Source organism: Boleophthalmus pectinirostris, unplaced genomic scaffold (genome assembly GCF_026225935.1).
Source record: "Boleophthalmus pectinirostris isolate CB_2022bp ecotype Guang Dong unplaced genomic scaffold, ASM2622593v1 HiC_scaffold_2, whole genome shotgun sequence".
Classification (NCBI taxonomy): Eukaryota; Metazoa; Chordata; class Actinopteri; order Gobiiformes; family Gobiidae; genus Boleophthalmus; species Boleophthalmus pectinirostris.
Genome location: NW_026571152.1, coordinates 8,615,817 through 8,637,699, shown reverse-complemented (window position 1 = coordinate 8,637,699; position 21,883 = coordinate 8,615,817). Strand labels below are relative to the sequence as shown.

The following is a 21,883-nucleotide window of genomic DNA, read 5'->3' as shown; positions in this document are numbered from 1 at the left end:
CTGTAAATATGACATAAAGAGGCAGAATAACAATAAATGTTGCCTAAATAAACCCAATTTACACTCCACCCGAGCCAAACCTAGGTTTTTTAAACAATTCATGATTTACAGTAAATTTTTACATCACTAAATATATCGGCGATTACATCGGCTATCGGAAGTTCCAACTCCCATTTTATCGGTTTCATATCGGCCACAACATAATCCATATCGGTCGGGCTCTAATTCCTGTTATAGACCTGGTTTAGATCTGCCTTAGCACTGTATTAGACCTGGAATAGTCCTGTTATAGACCTGGTTTAGATCTGGCTTAGCCCTAGATTAGACCTGTAATAGTAGTGTTATAGACCTAGTTTAGATCTGGTTTAGCACTAGATTAGACTTGAAATAGTCCTGATATAGACCTGGTTTAGATATGGTGGTACTAGGAAAGTCTTTTCTTTGGTGGTACTTGGTGTTTAAGAGCCACTGGTCTAGATCATCAAGTGAACCAACCTATGACGATAAGATCTTATACTTTTTGACAATTTGCAATTCTTTAGACCTGTAAAATAATGTTTAGAATATTTTAAATAATCAGTTTGTGGAGTGGAGTTTACTTCCTGTTTTACAGTCTTTAATAACTTTTTTGTCCCTTACAATATAGAGAAGGGGGCCAATTTTTGTTGGCCCTGCAGGTCCTGCTTTACTGGCCCAAATGCAATATTTATTCACCTCAAACATATTGCATTATGAAAAATGTATGTTCCAAGACTTTTATAGGTGTGATGGCTTTGTGAAAGCTGTCTAAAATGCATCTATTTAAAGACTTGTTGTACTGACTACCAGTCTGTGGCCCTCGCTACAAACATGTTTATATACAGAGCTCAGAATTTATTTGTTTTGTATATCACAGAATGGACTTTTCACTTGTAACCACCAGAAGGAGCCCTTTCTCTATCTCTATACCAGACTTTTTCATAGTAAGCATATACTGCTGTACACACATCTTCTTCTACCATTATTGTGCTATTACTCTTGTTGCTATTCATATTTTTGAATAAAAAGTTGAAAAAGAAAATTACAAAAAGTAGGGCTGAGTTATAGAAAGGAATCCTTCTAACTATATAATACACAAAGTGGAAAGACAATTTACACACAAAAATAACAACATATTGAGAGTTATATCATACAAAATTCATACCCATGTCCAACCAAGAAGTAAAATGAGAAACTTCACCAAAATTGTCAAACTAGGGAAAACCAGGCCAAATGGAGAGACTTGCAAACACATCACATCAAAAGTGTCTATCTAATTGACTAAACTGTGACTAAACCAGGAACTAAATCATGAACTAAACCAGGAATAGAAGAGGACCAAAGGACTGGACTCTAACCAGAATTAAACTAGTGCAAGTGTTTGCGTAGTAGCCTAATATAGTATAATCAAATGTAACCAAGAAGTATCATTATAAAACTGAAACTGTGCTCTATATTTCCCCCACCTGTGTGCTAGTAGACTCAGTGTTGAAATAACCCATTCTTGTTGTCCTGTTTTGTGTATGTAGCCCTTTTGTTTTGTTTCCTGTTTAAATAAAGTTATGTCGCGTGTCCTTCAGCAGTCTCCATGGCGATGTGACAGATGTGAGATGTTGATTTTCACCTGAGCGACGATAATCCTTCCTCTCATCTTTTATTACTGAGAACAACCTGTGAGCACTGTGGATCTATTGACCATGACATATACAAGAGGCAGTCTGGTTGTGTAGCCTATTTAAGAGCAATTACCACACTCATTTAACCAAAATGTAGTCAGCATAATCAAAATATGAATTGTGGAATTTGCTATTTAACTGTCAGATTGCAGATTTGTTGACCTGGTTCATGGTTCATATCTTCGTCATTACTAGACCTATCCACATGAAACAAAAACTGGTAGAAAAGTCAGCATCTTATCTGTCAGTATAAAGAAAAAAAAATGATATTGTGAGGGTTATCGGTCACAAAAGCCAATCAAATATTGGATTTCTATATGTTTAAAAATGTATATTCAATATTCTGTTTTAGGACTAATACCAGGCTCCACATTGGGGCAGCAGTGGCTCTATTGCACAGTGTTGTTGTGTATTAAGGCAAGACACTGAGTGATTGTAGATGGTTGGAGGGGCCCATGGTGCAGATTGGCAGCCTCATTTCACTCTCTCTGCCCCAAAGGTAGCTTATTCCCAGAGAGTGTGGAGTGACTGAATAATACAATGTAAATCACTTTGGTGACTTCAGATTAGGGCTGGGAATCATGGGGGTTTTGCACGATTCGATACAATATGTTATATGTGGCTCGCAATGAGATATTATCATGATATGGAGATACAGTCGATATATTGCTGTATTTGTACCCATAGGTAAATTTGTTTTATCAGATTTGAGAGGCAGGTCCCGCATTTCACATGTCATTCATCCACATTATGTACAATAAACACATATAAAAACACAATTACAAAATAAAGTGTTACAGTGCTGCAGTGCAGAGTGGTTTGTTCTATAAACAATGAGTTAAATTCATCCATCATGCTTGGCTAAAACACAATAAATATTAACTATATATAAAAACACACCATTTTTCCAAGACAATTTATTCATAAGTATGACAGCAGATGGAACAAAGCTCCTTTTAAAACAATTCATTCCAAACACATTTTAGTAACAATATTTCTTAGTTAAACCACTACATGTACAAAAGTATATGAAATAGATCTATTTTAATCATCAAAACACTGAATATGTCAAGTGTATTGCATAAACGAGTTTCCTTTTTCTAAATAAGCAACAACATTGTAGTCTAATCACACAAAAAAAAACAGCTAAATGATCAAAAAATTATCTTGAGACAGCAGCCCATGATAACAATACTGTATCACCAAATGTAGTATCACCGTATATATAGATATTTCAATATTTTTGCACACTTCTACTTGAAATGCATTCTTTTTCTTCATATTAATCTTTTTATCATTAATAAAAGTTGGTCTAAAACCAGGTCTAATCCCAGTTTGACTAATAACTAAACCAGTTTCAAAAGCAGGTAGTCTGAGTGAGTACATGTAATATTTAGCTCTATCTTTGTGGTACTGAGCCATAATCTACACTCCAAGTAATTGATTTCATATTCACACATAGATAAACCTGCACAGCACTTTCAACATATGCACGACACAGCAGGCTATTTCTGTTCACAGTAAAAAGAGTGGGAGCTGGACTGTGGCTTTCTCATCACGCCGCTTGAAATCGCTGAGTCATTTAAGACCACTGGAACTGTGCATACAATTAAAAATGAATGAACGTTTTAACCACAAAAGCACCGCGCAGCCTACGGCCGATCAAGCTCCTAAAACCGCTGGTAAATGACTTCAACGTGGCAGGGGGCGGGGCCAAAAAGGGCTGTGTCATAGTACCGCTGGCCTATTGTAATGTGGATGACTATGTGAGCGGAAAACTCCACCTCTATCCTTCTGTCCGTCTTTCTCACCCCCCACCCCCCCCACCCCACCCCCCATCTCTCTCTTCTCTTTCTTTCTCTCTCTCTCTCTCCTCTCTCTCCCTCTTGCTCTCCGTCTCTCCTCTATAACTCTCCCCCCACTCCCTCTCTCTCTCTCTCTCTCTCCTCTCTTCTTTCTCCTCGAGCATCCATTTAGACCTATCCGTACGGGAGTCAGTGCACCGCTAGCTAGAAGAATACACAGAACTCGATTACAGCTGGACTAAAACATCTGCAGTTTTGGCAAATTTGGAATCCACAATTTTCTTGGACACGTTGGATATACTCTGGGATGATTGAAATTCTTACCAAAGCTGCAATTCTGCCTTCTAAGATTAATTTCCATCATAAATTATTTTTGCAAACTAAATAGGATTACAAAAACTATATATATTTTGACAACTTTTGTGCAGATTCTACAAGTAGTCTTGGTTGTCTTGTTTTTGGACCTCTTTGAGTTTTGAATGAAGCAAGCATGCATTTTAGTTACATTTTTGTCAGCATTTAAATTGTAATTTCTTGGAGCTTGGGTGTGAAACTACAAAAAAAAACCCAAAACTTTTGAATTAATTATATTAGTGAGATACTAATTTTCAAATTTGTATTCAGTGTCCAGAATTATTTTTGTAAACTAACCATGCAGTATTAGCAACAAGAGAAGTGGATTTTTCTAAATAAATGTCTTGATTTTTGATTCTTGATTTTTTATTTTTTTTTTGGCTAAATTGACATTCAGCAAGTTCTCAGTAAATTTGATCTTCAATTTTGCATCTTGGATTAACAAGGCATAGCTATTTTATTTTATTTTTTAACAACTTCCAGACTACACCTATTGAAAACTTCTTGAACTGAAGATGCAGATTTAAAAATTTTAGTTTAGTTTTGCATAACAATTTATTAATTTTTTTTCTAAATTGACATTCAGCAAGTTCTCAGTAAATTTGATCTTCAATTTTACATCTCGGATAAACAACGCTTTTTTTTTTTTACCAACTTTCCAATTAAGCACCAAGAAAATTCCTTATTGAAGCCATCACCATGACGACAATGCAGAAGTTGTTGCAGTTGCCGGTGAACGCGGTGAACATGGTTAAAACTGTCCAGAGCCAGGTCCAGGGGCAGAGCCAGGAGGAAGACAAGAGCCCGGTGTTGTCTCCAGACAGCGGGCAGCACTCGTGGTACAGCGCCCTCCAGCCGGACGAGCTACGCCACCTCAGATCAGGAGGGGGAGGAGGAGGAGGGGGAGGTGGGGGAAGCACCTCAGGAGAGGGAAACTCGGAAGAGAAGACCGGCCTGGAAGATGGAGGGATAGGAGGAAGTGGCGGAGGTTCACAGACACAGCCACTCCGGTAGGAAGTGCTCGAAGGTGCATTGTGTAACTTTTCTGGTGGAAGGTCCGTCATATGCGTTATTACTTTGTATGGAATGTTTCGCAGTATGGCATTAAACCTTTCTATCTTCACGGAGACCAAACCAGACCAAGTTGCAGGTCAAATCTGTGGAGAGGCGACCCCAATCACAGTCAGAATACCTGTTTTTTTTAGGTATTTTTTAGGTATTATTTTTTTAGTTATAAGACCATCTGTTATTGACAAAAATGTGAATTAGAGCTGTTTAATGTTATATTGTGGAACATTCCAGGCAGAGCAATTATATAGCCATAGAAACAAGCAGGTGACTAACCCTCCACCAGAAAAGTTACTCAATGCACCTTTAAAAACAGAACTAGTGCAAGGTCCTCACTTACCTTATGCATTCCAAACATCCTTATCATTCACACTAATGAGTTTTTAAGTCTTTTTCACAACTTTCAGAAACCACACTGACAGTAAAGCTAACAAATAGCATGCTAACACACACTTCCTGAATAGCGGACAATAAAACACTTTAAAATTAGAAGCTGCCCGCTGGTCTCCATGGTGATGTCAGTGCTTTGAGTAAATGCTCCAAGGTATCTCATTGAACTCATTGAACCATCTATACCGCCAGGCCAAGTTACAGGTCAGATCTATGGAGAGGTGACACTGCTCACATTAGAAATACATGTTCTCTGATCTTTTTTTTTCAGTAAAAACACCAGTACTTGATTAAATGCAAAATACTTCAATGCACATTTAATGAGATTTGGAATGATGAGAAAGTAACCATTAGGCCCACTTTACTTCTGCAATATCTTGAGACCGTTTACTGACCATTCATCTTCACAAACCTGACTCTTATTTGACCTCCGCCTTTTTGTCTCCATGGAAATGTTGTTCCTCTGGCTCTGTTCCTCATTGGTTTCAAGCTATGGAAACATCCTCTATCAACATAGCAATAAGGAGATTCAGACCAAATTATACTTTTTAATAGGTAAAGTTCTCACAAAACCTTCAAAAACTAAAACTGAAACTCACGATTAATGATTCCACAGTTCTGCACAAAACTCATCTATCTCCATGATGAATGTTCCGGAGTACTATTTGAACTTTCTAACTTTTTATGGAATCATAAAGTTGAAATGCCATCTCTAGAAAGTTACGCGGTATTGCTTTAAAGATGAGGAGTACAACATTTCCGATGGCGCATTAACCCGCCGCTGTACATTGTAATTCATATATTCTTGGCCTGTCCTTTTGTCTAACCTGCAGATCCTGGCTGCTTGTAACTGGATCCCTGCAGCTGGACAGGTTAAATAATTTACCAGTGTTTGTAAATTCATTGGTGGTTTGTGGACAGGAGACACAGTCCACAGTAAGAAGAGAAGATGGTGTAGAGTTTCTGTACGTGTGACGCTCGGCTGTGTGCTGTGGAGAATCAAACACAATTAATTAAAGAGTCGTTTTACTATAGGCAATTCTATAGGAAAGTTAATTGGATTTGTTTAATTTTGTTTGTACCAATTAAAGGTACAATGCTGCCAGATGATGAATAAATAACAGGTTGACAACATTCTGCATCGCCCACTTTTGCCTCTTAACTATTACTACTACTACTCTAAATACTATTACTGAATCGCACTGTCTTTGTTGTCATACTTCTGTTCACATTAGTGGAGAATTTGAGAAATGTTTCATGACAAAAATACAATATCAAGTAGGTTGATTTGTGTAAAATGTTCACTGTTCATGTGTACCAACAACTCAATACTGCCCCGATTCTCTGGGGGGCTTTAAAACAGCTTTGTAGTCTGAACTCATTTGCTGTCAAGCCTCATACAGCAGCCCCATGTGAAATAATACAACCTGAATGATGATAGCGGTGTAGGAGATGGGTGTATAGTCGACTAAAGAAACTTTTGGTCGAAATAATTAATTTGTCAACAAAACAGGGTGAGTGAGGCGTGGGGTTGGCAAAGCTCTCAAAAAACAAAAAACAAAAAACATATCAGACCAGACATGACCCAAAACCCACAAGCACACACAATTTCACATATAACCATTTGTATAGAATAGTAGTAGTAGTAGTAGTAGTAGTAGTAGTAGTAGTGGTAGTGGTAGTGGTAGTGGTAGTAGTGGTGGTAGTAGTGGTGGTAGTAGTACTGGTAGCGGTAGTAGTGCTAATGGTAGTAGTGGTAATAGTAGTAGTAATGGTAGTGATAGTAGTAGTAGTGGTAAAGGTAATAGAAGTGGTAATGTTAGTAGTAGTAACAATAGTGGTCATGTAAGTAGTAGCGGTAATGGTAGTGGTAGTAGTAGTGGTAATGGTAGTAGTAAGGGTAGAAATAGTGGTAGTGGTACTAGTAGTAATGGTAGTAGTAGTGGTAATGGTGGTAGTAGTAGTAGTAGTAATGGTACTTTTTAATGGTAGTAGTAGTGGCAATGATAGTAGTAGTGGTACTGGTAGTAGTAGTGGTAATAGTAGTGGTAATGGTAGTAGTAGCGGTAGTGGTAATGGTAGCAATAGTGGTAATGGTAGTGATAGTAGTAGTAGTAGTGGTAATGGTGGTAGTAGTAATGGTAGTAGTAGAAGTAGTAGTGATCGTAGTAGTAGTAGCAGTAGTAGTAGTACCTTTTGCCACACCTTTTAGTCGTTCAGTAGGACATGTCATTAGTCCACCTATTATTTCTTTATTTCTATGTATTTTATATGTAGTAGTAGTAGGAGTTGTACTGTAGTAGTAAATATTAGGTATTACATGTAAAAAAATAAATAAAAAATCACAGTAGCACAGGGCTTTATTCAGTTGAATAGAATAGATGACAATAGATTAGATCTGTCTCTCACTGTGCTGCGTGTCCCTCTGGTGGTATGCAGCCTGCTTCTGCTAATACACGAGATCATCTGCAGTTCTTCTGTTTGTTTAATTTGGACATAATTGAATCTCATTTTTGTCCTCCTTTAATTCCTGTTTGGAACTATTCAAGTCATGCTGTGCAGTGTTCTTTTAGACTGTGTTTAGACTGGCACCAGTCCTGTTTTAGACCTGGTTTAGACCTATTTTAGATCTGGTTTAGATTTGGCAGTACTTGAACTTTTTCTTGGGCAATACTTGGTACAAAAAGTTGGAAATTAGATCAACTGTTTGACCCTTTTGTTTTATTCTGGTTAAATACATTTTTAAAAAGTCAAAATGTTACTGAAAATGTCCAGTATACCTTCTCACCTCCTTCTTGGTGGCCACCTCGTGATCTTTCCTCTGCGTTTTTCCTCTCGTTCAAACGTTTTGGGCTCTTATGCCATAGACTGTGTTTGTATAAATGACTTGATAATGATTTGACTTTGACTTGATTTGATCAGTAATTAGCATTAGCTGCATTAGCTTTATGAGCACGGCCACGTCAGCGCAGTGTCACTGCACGAGGGAGATGGCCGATAACATCTCCATGACAGATCCAGTGTTTTCAGACCAGTGGACGTTTGGTGTTTTCCGGTTTTAATTAGCGTCCCATTTATCTTCAAACAGGCCCCGTGTAACCAGGGATATGTCATTCATTAGTAAAGAGCTTCAGACAGCAGGCAGTGTACAGGACAAAACAACAATCAGGTTTAGTACTACACTCGGTTTAGTATAGGAGCTGGTTAAAGGGCCCATATTACACTATTTTCACATCTGTCATAATGTTGTTTCCTCATCACAAACAGACCTGGAGTTGTATTTTGTTTCATTCATACATTTTTAACACACAAACCCTGCATATTTAGGCTGATTTCTTCTCTCAAACAAACCAACCAACAAACAAAAAAAAACTCTTCCACCTTATGATGTAACCTGGTAATACAGGAAGTGGTCCATAAACTCCATAAACTCCATACACCTTCACTAGAATCATTTGGATGATTTCAGACCTGGAATTGCTAATCTCTACTGAACAAAAGGTAAAGGGGTTAACATAGGGTGACCAGATGTCCTTATTTACCCGGGACAGTCCCAGTTTTGAGCCCTGTGTCCCCTGTCCCAGCAGATTTATACAAAACCAGTGATTGGTCCCAATTTTATACAAGAAATCTCAAAGGTGTCCCTGTTTTTGACCAATCTGATCTAAACCAGGTCTAAACCAGGACTAAACTAAGATTAAACCAGGACTATCGCAATTTATGACTAAACTGATCCCTGATAAAAGGAGCATAAATTTATGTTTGTTTAGCCAAAATACAGAAATTTGTGTTTGCGAATGACCATGAAGCAAAAAATGCAGGGCCAGAAGTCCCTCAGATTATGACTGACACGAGAATGCACAATGTTACACGCTCTTTTCACTATTTTATTTATACCAACCATCCCAACCCGGGTGTGTCCCAGTTTAGAATTTTGAAAATCTGGTCACAGGACATTTTAAGATTTGGACATAGTCAGACTAATAAAATATTACCCAAACATCAAACACTCAGATATCATGGCCCCAAAACTCACAAGAGTCAAGTTTGTGTAATATAGGACCTTTTACAAGACCAAAAAAATTTATCTATAAGTAAATCTATAAATAGGTTGCAGTTCTAGAATTTGGTAAAGTCTTAATTTCAGATGGATGGCAGGGGCCTATAGCTCTATGGGAGATTTACTGTTTTTGAAAGAAATCTCCAAACTCAGATGAGCCACAAATGTTGGACCTTATCATTATTTGCAGAGTATTGGGTTCACAAACTTGCCATATTAATCTTACGGCTTAAAGTCCATTCAGCTGACAGTAATTGCGTCTTTGGGTTTGAATAATGGCACCACTTTCCGAAGCTACTGCGAAATAAAAAAATCACTTTTGTTCATTTGTACTGACAGAGAAGACGTTGAACCAGTTTTTGTTTTCGTGAGACGTGAACCATAAACCAACCTCTCTGATTTGAATGGTCACTGCTTAAAACCTTTCACATGAGGCATGACCTGTCCATATACTGAGAATGAGACAAACTTCTATGTGTCCTTTATCTGCAGGTTTAGGCTCTGGCAACCCAGGTTCAGTGATTGGAATACTTTCTTTCTGTAGGATCAAAGGGCTACATATAGTTCCGTTAATGAGACAGTTTACATTTACCATTACAAGCGCTTTGTATTGCATTTTTTTGGATGAAAAGCGCTCTATAAATAAAGTTTGATTGATTGATTTATGATACATCTAGGTCAATGTAAAGGTCCTATATTATGCCAAATTGACTCTTGTGAGCATTTAGTCATGTTAGAATGTTGTTTCTTCATCAAAACAGACCTGGAGTTGTGTTTTGTTTCATTCACACATGTTTGAGTAATCCTGCATTATTAGTCTGTACATCTCCAAAGCTCAAAATGCTCTATTTATTGGCTTGTTCTAGAGCTCTTTGTTTACTATGTTGTTTTTGCTAATGTATCTGTTAGCGTTTTGCACTATTGTTTCAAACATGACAGATTTTCATAGTTGCAGTTGCTGTTTTTTGTTTTTTTTGTTTTTTTTTTAAAGAGATGGTATTACACTTCTGTGGGGTATTAATGTGTAACACATAATATAGTTAGATCACCTTTTACTTTTTATTGTTTTGAAAATGCTTAATTTGCCAAAAACAATGTATTAACATGTTACGTTTCATTTGACGATCCCTCCCATTGCCCTTCACACTAAGCCACTCCCCCTTCATTCCAACTTGTGATGTCATGAAGTGGTAGTTTTCAAGTTAACCTCTACCACAGATCTGGGCATTGTACAGCTCCCGGGCTGCATATGGCCCTTTGGTTGACTCCGACTGGCCCATTTAAGATCATTTGGAATTACAAAATAAACATATTGTATAATTTCACCTCATGCATGGACTAAAGCTGCATTGCTTTAATTTTAGAGGTGTTTTTTTTTTTTTTTTTTAAGAAACAACATCTCTTTTTCATTGCTTAGTCATAACATACACTCTTACCAGTCTTACCAGCTTGTCCAAACACTGCTATTTACTGCTTTTTATAAAGAAATACAATTAATATAATGCAGAATTGGGCTAAGCATTTTGGTCCGGCCCTCCACAATATTTTCTGTTTCTCATGTGACCCCATGGAAAAAATAATTGCCCACCCCTGCTCTACCTTTTACCTTTAACTCAGTAGAGATTGGAAATTCCAGGTCTTAAATTATCCAAATGATTCTAGTGAAAGTATATGGAGTTTAAAAACACAAAGGAGCACTTCCTATATTACCACATGACATCACAAGGTAGCTTTCTGGTTTTATTTACGCTTAAGAGAAGAACTCCACCTAAATCTGCAGGGTTTGTGCGTTAAACATGTGTGAATGAAACAAAACACAACTTCAGGTCTGTTTGATAGAAAGTAGTGTAATATGAGCCCTTTAATGAAACAGTTTACATCTAGGTCAATGTTATTAAAATAATTGAAAACGGCTTAATTTTGCTTCTAAAACGGTCACAAATATACATTTTTAGTTCTTGCATCCTGCATTGATTGAGCGAATAGTGTTGATGTCACCTTACTTCAAAGTCTATTACTCCTACCAGCACTTCTTACCACTTTGACTGGTCATTGTGTATTGTCTATTACTTCATAGTGGTCTGTATCTTTAAGGCTGAGTCATTCGTGTGTCAGTCGTGTCAAAACCTCTCAAGGATACATTTTAAAAAAGACCTGCGTCATTATGTCACTGTAAAGTTCACAGAGGATGTGACAGGTGAACTTCAAATGTGAGAGGAAAGATGATTTGCGTGCACTGAACTGGAACTTTGAATTAGCATATTATGGAGTTGTGAAGCAGCTGTGGTGCACCTTCTGAGGATAAGAGGTTCAAAATAAGTTTAGTTGACAAAACAAAGACAAAATGCGCATTGAATTAAGGGTGCTTTCACAACTACTTTGCTCAAGGGTACATCCAAAAATAAAAATGTTAAATTGTGTTTTTGACATGGATGATCTCAGGCTTGCTACATACTGCTACATACGTGCTTTGCCTGCAATGTCCTATAATATGACATTAAAGAAGACATGTTTTGCGTGGTTCATTTTGTTAGAATTTGGACATTTGAAATCGGGATGCACCAATACGATACTGGTTTTGGATGTCGATGCCAATTCTGAAATCGGCTTCCAAATATCGGTTCAGATGATATCCTGGTTGGACTAGTGAATTGATATAATGAGATTATTTACCGGTTGTATTTGGCCCAGAAAGTTTCACAGTGCTAGAATTTGTACTTATACAAAGCTATCCTAAAGTTACTTGGAGGAATACTAACAGCTACATAACACATTTGGATCAGTTTTGTCTTTGTCTGGGAGATTAAAGCTTAAAGTAGGGATGGGACAAGACTTAATTTCCACAAGATGAGACGAGAGCTGAGATTGGGCCCACGAGACAAGATGAAATTTTAACATAATTCCTAATACATTCTGAGATTCAGTTTCCAATTTTGGCCTCACATTTTCTGTTTGATTTAATATTTTTGTTTCCATTCTAGCATTGTTTTTTTTTTTTACTATGATAGATGTAACTCTCTAATATGTAACCCTTTTTTTTGTCCAATCCAAACGTAAACACTGACTAAAAATATCACAAGATAATTTCTCATGTGTGCCCAATCTTGTTGCAGTTTGTTTTGCAAGATGATGATGATTTGAATGGCGGCACGAGCAGATGCAGCGGTCTCTTGCTCTCCCAATAGCTCGATGTTTTGTTAGTCAAAAATGTGTTTGTCTAATACCCTGCACACAATCTGTTCAGCCTCCTGCCCACTGGGAGGAGGTACAGGAGCCTGCATTCCTGCACCTCCAGACTCATCCACTAGGCTGTTAGGATGCTGCACTCTCTCCCCCCTCTCTAACCACCAGGCTGCCAGAAAGCTAGGAATCTGCATCTCCCTAAAGAACTCTTGGACCTTTCCATTTATTATTATTTATTTATACACTAGGGAGTGAGAAACACAATTTTGATTCTTTATTTGTTTCATATGAAGAACTTTTTGAATTGAACTAAAAAAATATCTTGTGGCATGAGATCTTGTGCCATCCCTAACTTAAAGCGATAGTATCGGAATCTATATTGGAACTGAAAAAGCTGGATCAGTGCATCTCCAATTTAAAATCCCAATATCTAAAATGGCGTGACAGTGCCTCTTGGGAGCTGACGGATAGTTGCACCTCATGGTAGCGAGCAGCGGATTTGTTTCATTTCTACCAATGACTAATAAGACAATTATGCATAATAGGTCCGCTTTAAGTGTTTCCTGATGGAGGGTATGTCCAAAATTAGAACTTTAAAAATGCAAAAGGCAATGATGACCTCAGACCTGTCTTGCGTTTATCTAATTGCTGCACTGTCATTGCTAAAAAATACCTTCAAAAACAGACATTCTTATTGTGAGCAGGACCACCTCTCCATAGTTCTGCAACCTGGCCTGCCAGCACTCCCTGCTTGTATCCATGTTAACAAATTAAAACAAAATATCAAAGTTTTATTCATATTTTTGAACATCCTCAAAATGTTGCATATAACAGGAAGCTGAAACCATAAACAGATGAGTTTAATGGCATACTGTGGGACATTCCAGGCAAAGCAATTGTATCTCCATGGAAACGAGCAAGCTTGCAGCCCCTTCATTGTAACAGTTACATAGCGCACAAATGAGATCCTGTATTTTCCTTCTTCTATTCAGTGACTCGGCAATTATGACAAATACAAGTCCATAATGCAAGCATACAGTGACATCAGACAAATGCCGAGGATGTTTCAATTGCATTATATTGTTTTTTTTATTTCTCATCTCATCTCATTGGAGCACAGCTGAAGAGGAGACGTCACATATATCCGTGATTATTGTTTCTGTTGCTCAGCCTCCTGTGTCTCCTCTGGTCACTGTATCATTACTCTGTAGTCTTGTGCTGATCCCAGGACTCTATGTCAATTAGGGATGTAACGATATCCAAATCCCTCGATATGATATGTTCACGTTAAGCATGTTACGGTATGATATAGATTGCCATAATTTGTGGATTTGAAAATGTGCTACCTTTTTCAATCCAATCCACTTTATTTACCATATTTTTTGGACTATAAGGCACACAGGATTATGAGGCACATTAAGCGATACAGATGAACAACACTTGAGACTGATCCCTTAGCCAAGGCATTCACAATCCATTGGTAACTGTAACTTGCGCGGCATTTAATGTGAATGCGGTTAAGTTTGTTTTTTATTTCCTACGAGGAGGACTCAAATATACATTGAGTAATAATGTGTTTAATGCAGCTTTGCGCACATTTGTTTTACGTTTTACAGAAATTAAAACCACATGGCTCATTTGCATAAAGTATAAGCGCTGAAAAAACAGCTCGCTCCTTGGGCGTTGATGCGGTCAGCTTCTGTCGGACTAAAGGACACGACTCAGTGGAGGTCAGTAAGAACAACCAGAATTAATACGGTGGACTGGGTTACAAGGCGTACTGTTGATTTTTGAAAAAATTAAAGGATTTTAAGTATGCCTTATAGTCTGAAAAATACGGTATATAGCATATTTTTATAAACATGACAGTTTCCATTAATACAATAAAAGATCACAAATCATAAATGAAAACAATAAAAAAAAGTGTTAAAGTGCATAAAGGTACAAATGGTTAAAAAAAAAAAAAAACTCACACAACTCAAACGGTGGTTTAAAGCCAGTGAGTAAAAGTGGACAGAGCGTTCCAGAGTTCGGGGCTGACCACAGAAAAGGTCCTTTCCCTCCCGATTTTAAGTCTCGTTTTAGGCACAACCAGCTGAATCTGGCCTTCGGACCTCAGAGCGCGCAAGGGGGAGTAAATCTGGATGAGGTCTGAGATGTGCTGTAGGGCCAGTCCATTCAAAGCTTTACAAACAAACAATAAAATCTTAAAATCAATTCTAAATCGAACAGGACAGCCGTGCAAAGATGCAAGGAATGATGTGATATGTTTTCGTTTTTTTGGCTCCTGTTAAAAGTTGTGCCACGATATTCTGGACTAACTGCAGATGAGAAAGTACGTTTTAAGAGATGCCTGTGTGAAGTGCATTGCAGTGCTTTTATAACCCAAAGAACTAATTTGTTCAAATTTGTTTTTCCGACTAGTTACTTTTTTGAAGCATTTTAGTAGAAAGTGTACCTCACCTTACCTTACCAGTCTTTTATACAAAACTTGATCAATTAAACAGTTTAAAGCTTAATTAAAGTCTGACATTTAAGTTGTTATTATTTTATTTTTTTGCTTTTGTATTTTTTAATGTCAGTCGTGCACCAAGTACTCAATTTTGTTACTTAAGTACAAGTATCACATGAAAAAATAAAAGTACTGAAGTACCTGTTTAAAAACGTGCTTAAAGAGTAAAAAGTATTTTGCTGAGATTTTTAAAATAATTTCAGAATGTGGCTGATTTTAAGTGACTCAACTGATTTCTTATTATCTAATTTTTCTACTGTTTTTTTGGTCATATTAAATGTAATAAAAAAAATAACTTTCAGCAGGTCTCAAACCATAAAGAAAAATACCCTTTTTCATTTCAGTCCAGATGTAAAATGTGGTGGAGTAGGAAATACAGATACACACTCTCGCACTGTAAAATGTACTTAAGTAAAGTACAGATACCTAAAACTTGTACTTAAGTATTGTTCTTTTACTTTTGTACTTCATTACATTGTATGACTGGTTAATGTGTTACTAAGGGAAGGATGAAATAGCATATTATTTGTGGGACTGAACCTGCTGCCATTACGTTCTTCTTGTACTGCAGTATGACGAGTTTGCATAATCTCCATGATGGACTTCAAAGTGAACATTTCTGGGTCAAACTGACTTTGCAACTGAATTTAAATGAAAGCTTGAGCAGTGAAGTGTTTTTGTGTTCTTAAAAAACTTTGCTTAACTTGCTGTTTTGTTGCTGTTTTTCCTTTAGGCACGACGACTTGAAGGAGATGTTGGACAGTAACAAGGACTCACTGAAGCTGGAGGCCATGAAGAGGATTGTAGCTGTGAGTTGGATACTTTATTTAGATATGATGTAATTGTGGAAACGGGTAATAGGCAAAAGGTCATATCATGATTATTGGTAGTTTGCAGGGTGTGATGCTGGAGGCACTGGTCTGTCTGAAGCTCTCAAGTTACTCAAATTAGATGTTAGACTTTAGAGTTTAGCTGCTTAACTACAGCAGGTGAGCTGATTTGTGCTGTTCTGAAAAATCAAACACCTAGACAGGACCATGAACGCTCGTATCGATCACAGGTTTGTGAAAATTTGTCCATTTTATATTTTCTTGAGTGTTCTTAAAACTCATTTCGTCGTGTTGGTGGTGGTGCTAATGTGTGCATTGTACCACCATGGTAACTGCTGAACATTCCTCCATTATAGATACATGTAGAAACTTCCCAACGTGATGCCACTGCAAATTATTAGGTCATAATTTTGTTTTATGGTACACGTATAGTTGCTTTATTTGGTTCAGAGGTAACGAAAGCTATTTTCTTCTTAGACTTGACACTTTGGTGCGATTGGTTAAATTCACCTTTCACTCCTGACCCAGATTTTATTGGCCAATAATTTGTAGTTTCCAGATTCTAAAATGTGATGATGTCATACTTCCAGATGGGGGGGCAAGCTCCAGTTTTTCCTAGGGATGTAACAATAACTGAAATATTGTGATATTGTATCGTCAGAAGTCTCACAATAATACTGTGGGCACAATATATCGAATTACAAAATCCTTTGCTTAAATGCATTGTTTTATAGTACCAATAGCTAATAAACATCGGGAACTACGTACCCCATGAGTCATTTTAGTGCAGACAAAATGAAGAAATATGTTTTTACTTGAATTCTTGGGATTATGACAGTAATAATTCACATGAAAATCTTGTCAGGGCATTTTAAAAGCAAAAAAGTAAATGTCCTATCTACAATTATATCAGCCTCTCTAAAATATCACAATAAATATTGTACCATGAGATGCATATCATGATAATATTGTACTGAGAGATTTTGATATCATTACATCTCTGTTTTTTCCTACTAATTATATTGTATTTTGCCATGAAATATCAGAAAAGTCAATTCCCAGACATCAAACCTGATCATTTCTATTACTGACTAGACCCAAGACCATGCTATATTACAACAAAAATCTGCAGTTGAACAATATTCATTTTAGCTGCCTCCCATCTGTATTAAATACTATTGGCCTATAGAATGTAGTGATTTCATCTGAAACCCAGTAACATTTAGTACAGATGGGGACAGCTAAATTAATATGGTTGAAATGCAGATTTTTGTTGTAATACAGTGAGTTCCTGGGTCCATTCACTTATAGAAATGATCTGGTGTAACATTTGTGAATTTACCTTTTGGATATTCATACCAGGTTCAGTGTCATCAGTAGGAAAATTTACCTTTTGCCCTAATCTGGGAGTTTGAGTCTTCATTCTAGAATCTGAAAAACAGGTTGAACTGTATCTGTGTTTGAACATAGGAGCTGCAGTAAAAGATCCATGGTGTTACTTTTCAGCAGGAATAACTGCCACCAGATTGTGACTAATGCCATATTGTGGGACATTCTTCTGCAATTAAATAAATGCTAGATGCTATATTATGGAATATTTCATATTTTTCAGTGGCTAGATTAATGTCACAATACTAAAATTTCAATACTAAAGGGTAGACTTACCGATTCTGATACCACAATGACAATTAAGACCCTCTTTCTTTAGACAACATAGTATTTTCTTTTAAATTATCATGCTGTTTTACATCAGTTGTCCAGGCAGGTTTGTAAATATGACTTATATACTATCGATGCTGGTTTTGTTTTAGCATCAATGAGCATCTGCTTTTTGACAGCCAGTGGTTAGATTCAGGGGTCTTTGGGTTAAACTTGGAGATGATGTAACAGCTCTGTGCCGGTCGCCCTTAAATATTCAGAGTCTGTGTCAGATCCTTCAAAGCTTCATTCATTATTTCTACAGGACACTCTGCACAAGTAACAGACATGAAATTACAGGGCCAAGTCCAGAGGATTAGACCTGGTTTAGACCTGGTTTAGACCTGGTTAAGACATGGGTTAGGCTTTATTCAGACCTGCATTAGACCTGGTTCAGACTTGGCTTAGACCTGGTTAAGACCTGGTTTAGACCTAGTTTAGACCTAGTTTAGACCTGGTTCAGTCCTGGTTCTATTTAGAGCTGGTATATTTTCTTTGCTCTCTTACATTATATTCATTGGTTTTTTATTTTTTTATTTTATCAATTTGTGTTTTGTTGCTAAAACTGTCTTAGGCTCATGTCCTCTTTCAGTGAGTGGGGTCGCCTCTCCAGAGATCTGACCTGTAGCAAGGTTGTATTGAAAGTGAACATGTTATTTTTGTTCTCACAGATGATTGCTCGAGGTAAAAATGCGTCCGATCTATTCCCAGCTGTGGTCAAGAATGTGGCCTGTAAAAACATCGAGGTGAGTGACAGTACTTTACTATTTAATGAATACTATAACTATTATACTATTCCAAATGGAGTTCACACATTTTAAAGAACACATATTATGCAAAATAGTCCATGTTAAATTGTTGTCCTCTCGTCAAAAACATACCTGGAACTGTATTTTGCTTCTTTCAAGCTTCCAGTAATTGAACGTGATCTTCTCTGAAAACTCAAAAAGAATTTTGTTCTTAAAAAACGTTACAAAAATAATAGAATCTATCCATTTTGGCAGGAAATAGTAATATATTTGCTAAAATCACAGAGCAATGAATACTTGAGACACAAATGAAATCTAATTGGAAAATGTTATCTGTCAATATTAGCAAAATCCAACACAAAATCCCTTATATAACTATGATAGATGGATAGATAGAAGTTGATGGAAATAGAAATAGAAATAGTGATTTTTTGTATGTAAATGACAGTGGAAATGTGTTTTTTCGATGAATACATCTATAAGAGTGATTTATTAAGAGGTGCTCTTAATAAATCTTAATTAAGAGGTAGCAGCCGCATCTTTTAGCTTCATTTGGCTCAAATTCAGTAAAATTCATATTCACTGGCCTTTCCCATTCTGACAACTAATCAAACTGCAAAACAGCGTACTCCCATTATTCACAGACTTTAATATTTTAGTTAAATTACACTCTGGACACTCAAACCTTTATCTCAATTTGAACAAATAAATTCAAGCTGCTGTTTTGTGACAATAACTACTCTACATAATTTCTGTTTTTTGTCTTTCAGGTGAAGAAGTTGGTGTACGTGTATCTGGTGCGTTATGCAGAGGAGCAGCAGGACCTGGCTCTTTTGTCTATCTCCACATTTCAGCGTGGTTTAAAGGTAACACTCAGATTTAACTCAACAGCCTTTTGTTATTCTGTGTCCGTGTCTGCGGATGCTTTCGTCCTCTGTGAGAACTCAACAAGGTCTACAACTTTATGTACTTTTGCTTTGTGGGGGTGGAGGAGAATTCGCCCATATTCATTGCATTGCTCATAAATGTGGTTAAATGTGAATATGATAGGTTAGATTACAAAAATTCCAAGACATAGTTAACATCCCCAGAGGCCCTGGGACAGGTGTCTGCACAGATGCCTGTGCATCTATCAGCAGAGGGCAGCTTTCTGTGGTGTGCGCAATATGAACCATTTACACACCAGTCCCTAACACCGACTCTGTGTTGTGTTGACATTTACGGCAACGTCAGCTCCCATTGGGCACCACATTTTTCTAAAGTGATAGTCTGCAAACTATTTTTTTACTTAAGTCATTTTAGATGAATATTGCAATAAAATTTTTTTTTATATTAGAACATAATGGTCCATGGGTGTCTTGGATGAAACTTTAATCTGTCTGAAAAATCCTTCTTTGTGAGTAAATTGGATTGTCAACTTTTTTCATACTTAATTGACGTAAAACTATGAAACATGTTTACCTATCTGTCTACTATCCCACCAAACTCATAGTCATAATTAGAAAAATAAACCTGTCTTATGCATTTTAAACACTAAATTCCACCATAGAATTCTGACCTGTCCTCAAGCTCAGTGTTAAACTCTAGGGATTCTACAATGTTGTGCTGTCACGTTAACCCATCTCATTCATGAATAATGTTGTGTTTTGTAGGACCCAAACCAGCTGATCCGGGCTAGCGCTCTGAGGGTGCTGTCCAGTATCAGAGTGACCATCATCGTTCCCATTATGATGCTGGCCATTAAAGAGGCCGCCTCCGACATGTCTCCATATGTCAGGAAGACCGCAGCACATGCTATTCCCAAACTCTACAGGTATAAGTGCTTTTCAGATTCTAGACTGTGATGATGTCATACTCCCAAATAGGGCCACGAGCCAGTTTTCCTTATTGATTACATTGTACTTTGCCATGAAATATCCAAAAGGCGAATTCACAAATATTGAACGTGAACCTATTGAACTCCATTTCACTTTATATTGAAAAACTGCCACACCTCTCTCGGTAACTGCTGCTGTCAGATTCATCATTTTGACCTTAAAATATTCGTTTTAACCCACTCTACATAATCCTGGGGTTTTATTTTGATATTTTGTCTGTAAATCAAGATATGAACATTAATAACAACAATTGGGCACCTTCTTTTGCCTTTATTTATTCTTTAGTTTAAATTAAAATAGCCTTCCACGTATGTTCTCTTATTTAAAATGGATAGTCTAATTAAATGCGTTATCTCTTCTCATTCACAGTTTGGACCCTGAGCAGAAGGATCAACTCATTGAAGTCATTGAGAAACTCCTCGCCGACAAAACCACAGTTAGTTTTTTCGTATAAATATTAACTTTTATTTTTACTTTTATTTTTTATATATATTTGAGCTGTCTTTTACATTACATATATAGTGTGTAAGAGTTCAAAACAAGTCTGCTAACAATAAAGCTTTATGAAGTTTATTGTCTGAGAATCAGGAAATGCATGTTTGGATGCTAGTTGCCGTTACCTTTACCGTCACAGCCTCTGAAAGATGCGAAAAGTGCTCATGAACTCATCATGGTGAAAAATTAGAAACGCATAAGGTAAGTGAGGAATACATTTGAACAAAACGTAAATGAACTAGTTCTGTTTTCCAAGTTTTTTAAGAGAAACACTAATCCTGAACTCAAATATTACGTCCTCAGCCTGTGCTGCCTCTAGACTTGTTTATCTTTTGGTTCTAAATTAACCCAGTGTTTTGCATCTGTTCGGCTGGATAATTAATCAAATGAGCCTCTGAGTTGTGTAAGAAAATTAAAAGCAATTATTCTCCTCGCACAGAGTAAACAGAGACAGAATAATCCTCAAAATTAGCCAGAAATTCATTGAAAACACACAGCTTGTTCCCACTGCGGAGGTCTGGGGTCCAATAATAAATAACAGACTGCACAATATATTTGAAAATGTCACACAGCTAAATGTTATGGCTTATATGTCGTTTTTTTATTTATGCATTTAATTGTGCTACGGGTGTTATATATAGGGCTGTATGAAAGAAATTATCGGTCGAATAAAAAGGGAGCCTGGCCAAAGCTCTCAAAATGATTACGTATCTCTATGTATCTGACCCAAACTGCACTCACAAGACTACACCTGCAGGGGGAGTTCATGCAAAATTTATGCAGAAAAAGAAGTATTTAAAGAAAGATTAAAGAGCTCTATGTTATAATGTTGTTTCCTCATCACAAACATACCTAGAGTTTTTTATTGTTTCATTCACACATGTTTAACACATACATTTTGTATATATAGGTTCTTCTTTCAAACTAAAAATACTGTATTCCACCTTGTGATGTTATGAGGAAGCGCTCTACTGTGTTTTTAAACTTCATACACCTTCACTAGAATCATTTGGATAATTTCAGCCCTAGAATTGCCACTTTTTGCACTGAACTAAAGGTAAAAGGTCGCTGTTAACTTGAAAACTACCACTACATGACATCAAAAAGTGGAACAGAGCATTTTGAGCTTTGGAGAGACTAATAATAAAGGATCACTCAAACATGTGTG

The 21,883-nt window shown here is 36.9% G+C and overlaps 1 protein-coding gene across 1 annotated transcript in view; it reads left to right on the top strand.

Moving 5' to 3' along the window:
• Window positions 1-4,552: 4,552 nt before the first annotated feature.
• LOC110158690 (adaptor related protein complex 3 subunit beta 2) overlaps window positions 4,553-21,883 on the top strand; it is a 66,601-nt gene continuing 49,270 nt past the window's right edge. The window contains 6 exon segments of the mRNA XM_055155989.1: window positions 4,553-4,863; window positions 15,800-15,875; window positions 18,266-18,340; window positions 19,114-19,209; window positions 19,996-20,156; window positions 20,590-20,656. Coding sequence (XP_055011964.1) covers window positions 4,553-4,863; window positions 15,800-15,875; window positions 18,266-18,340; window positions 19,114-19,209; window positions 19,996-20,156; window positions 20,590-20,656 — 786 coding nt within the window.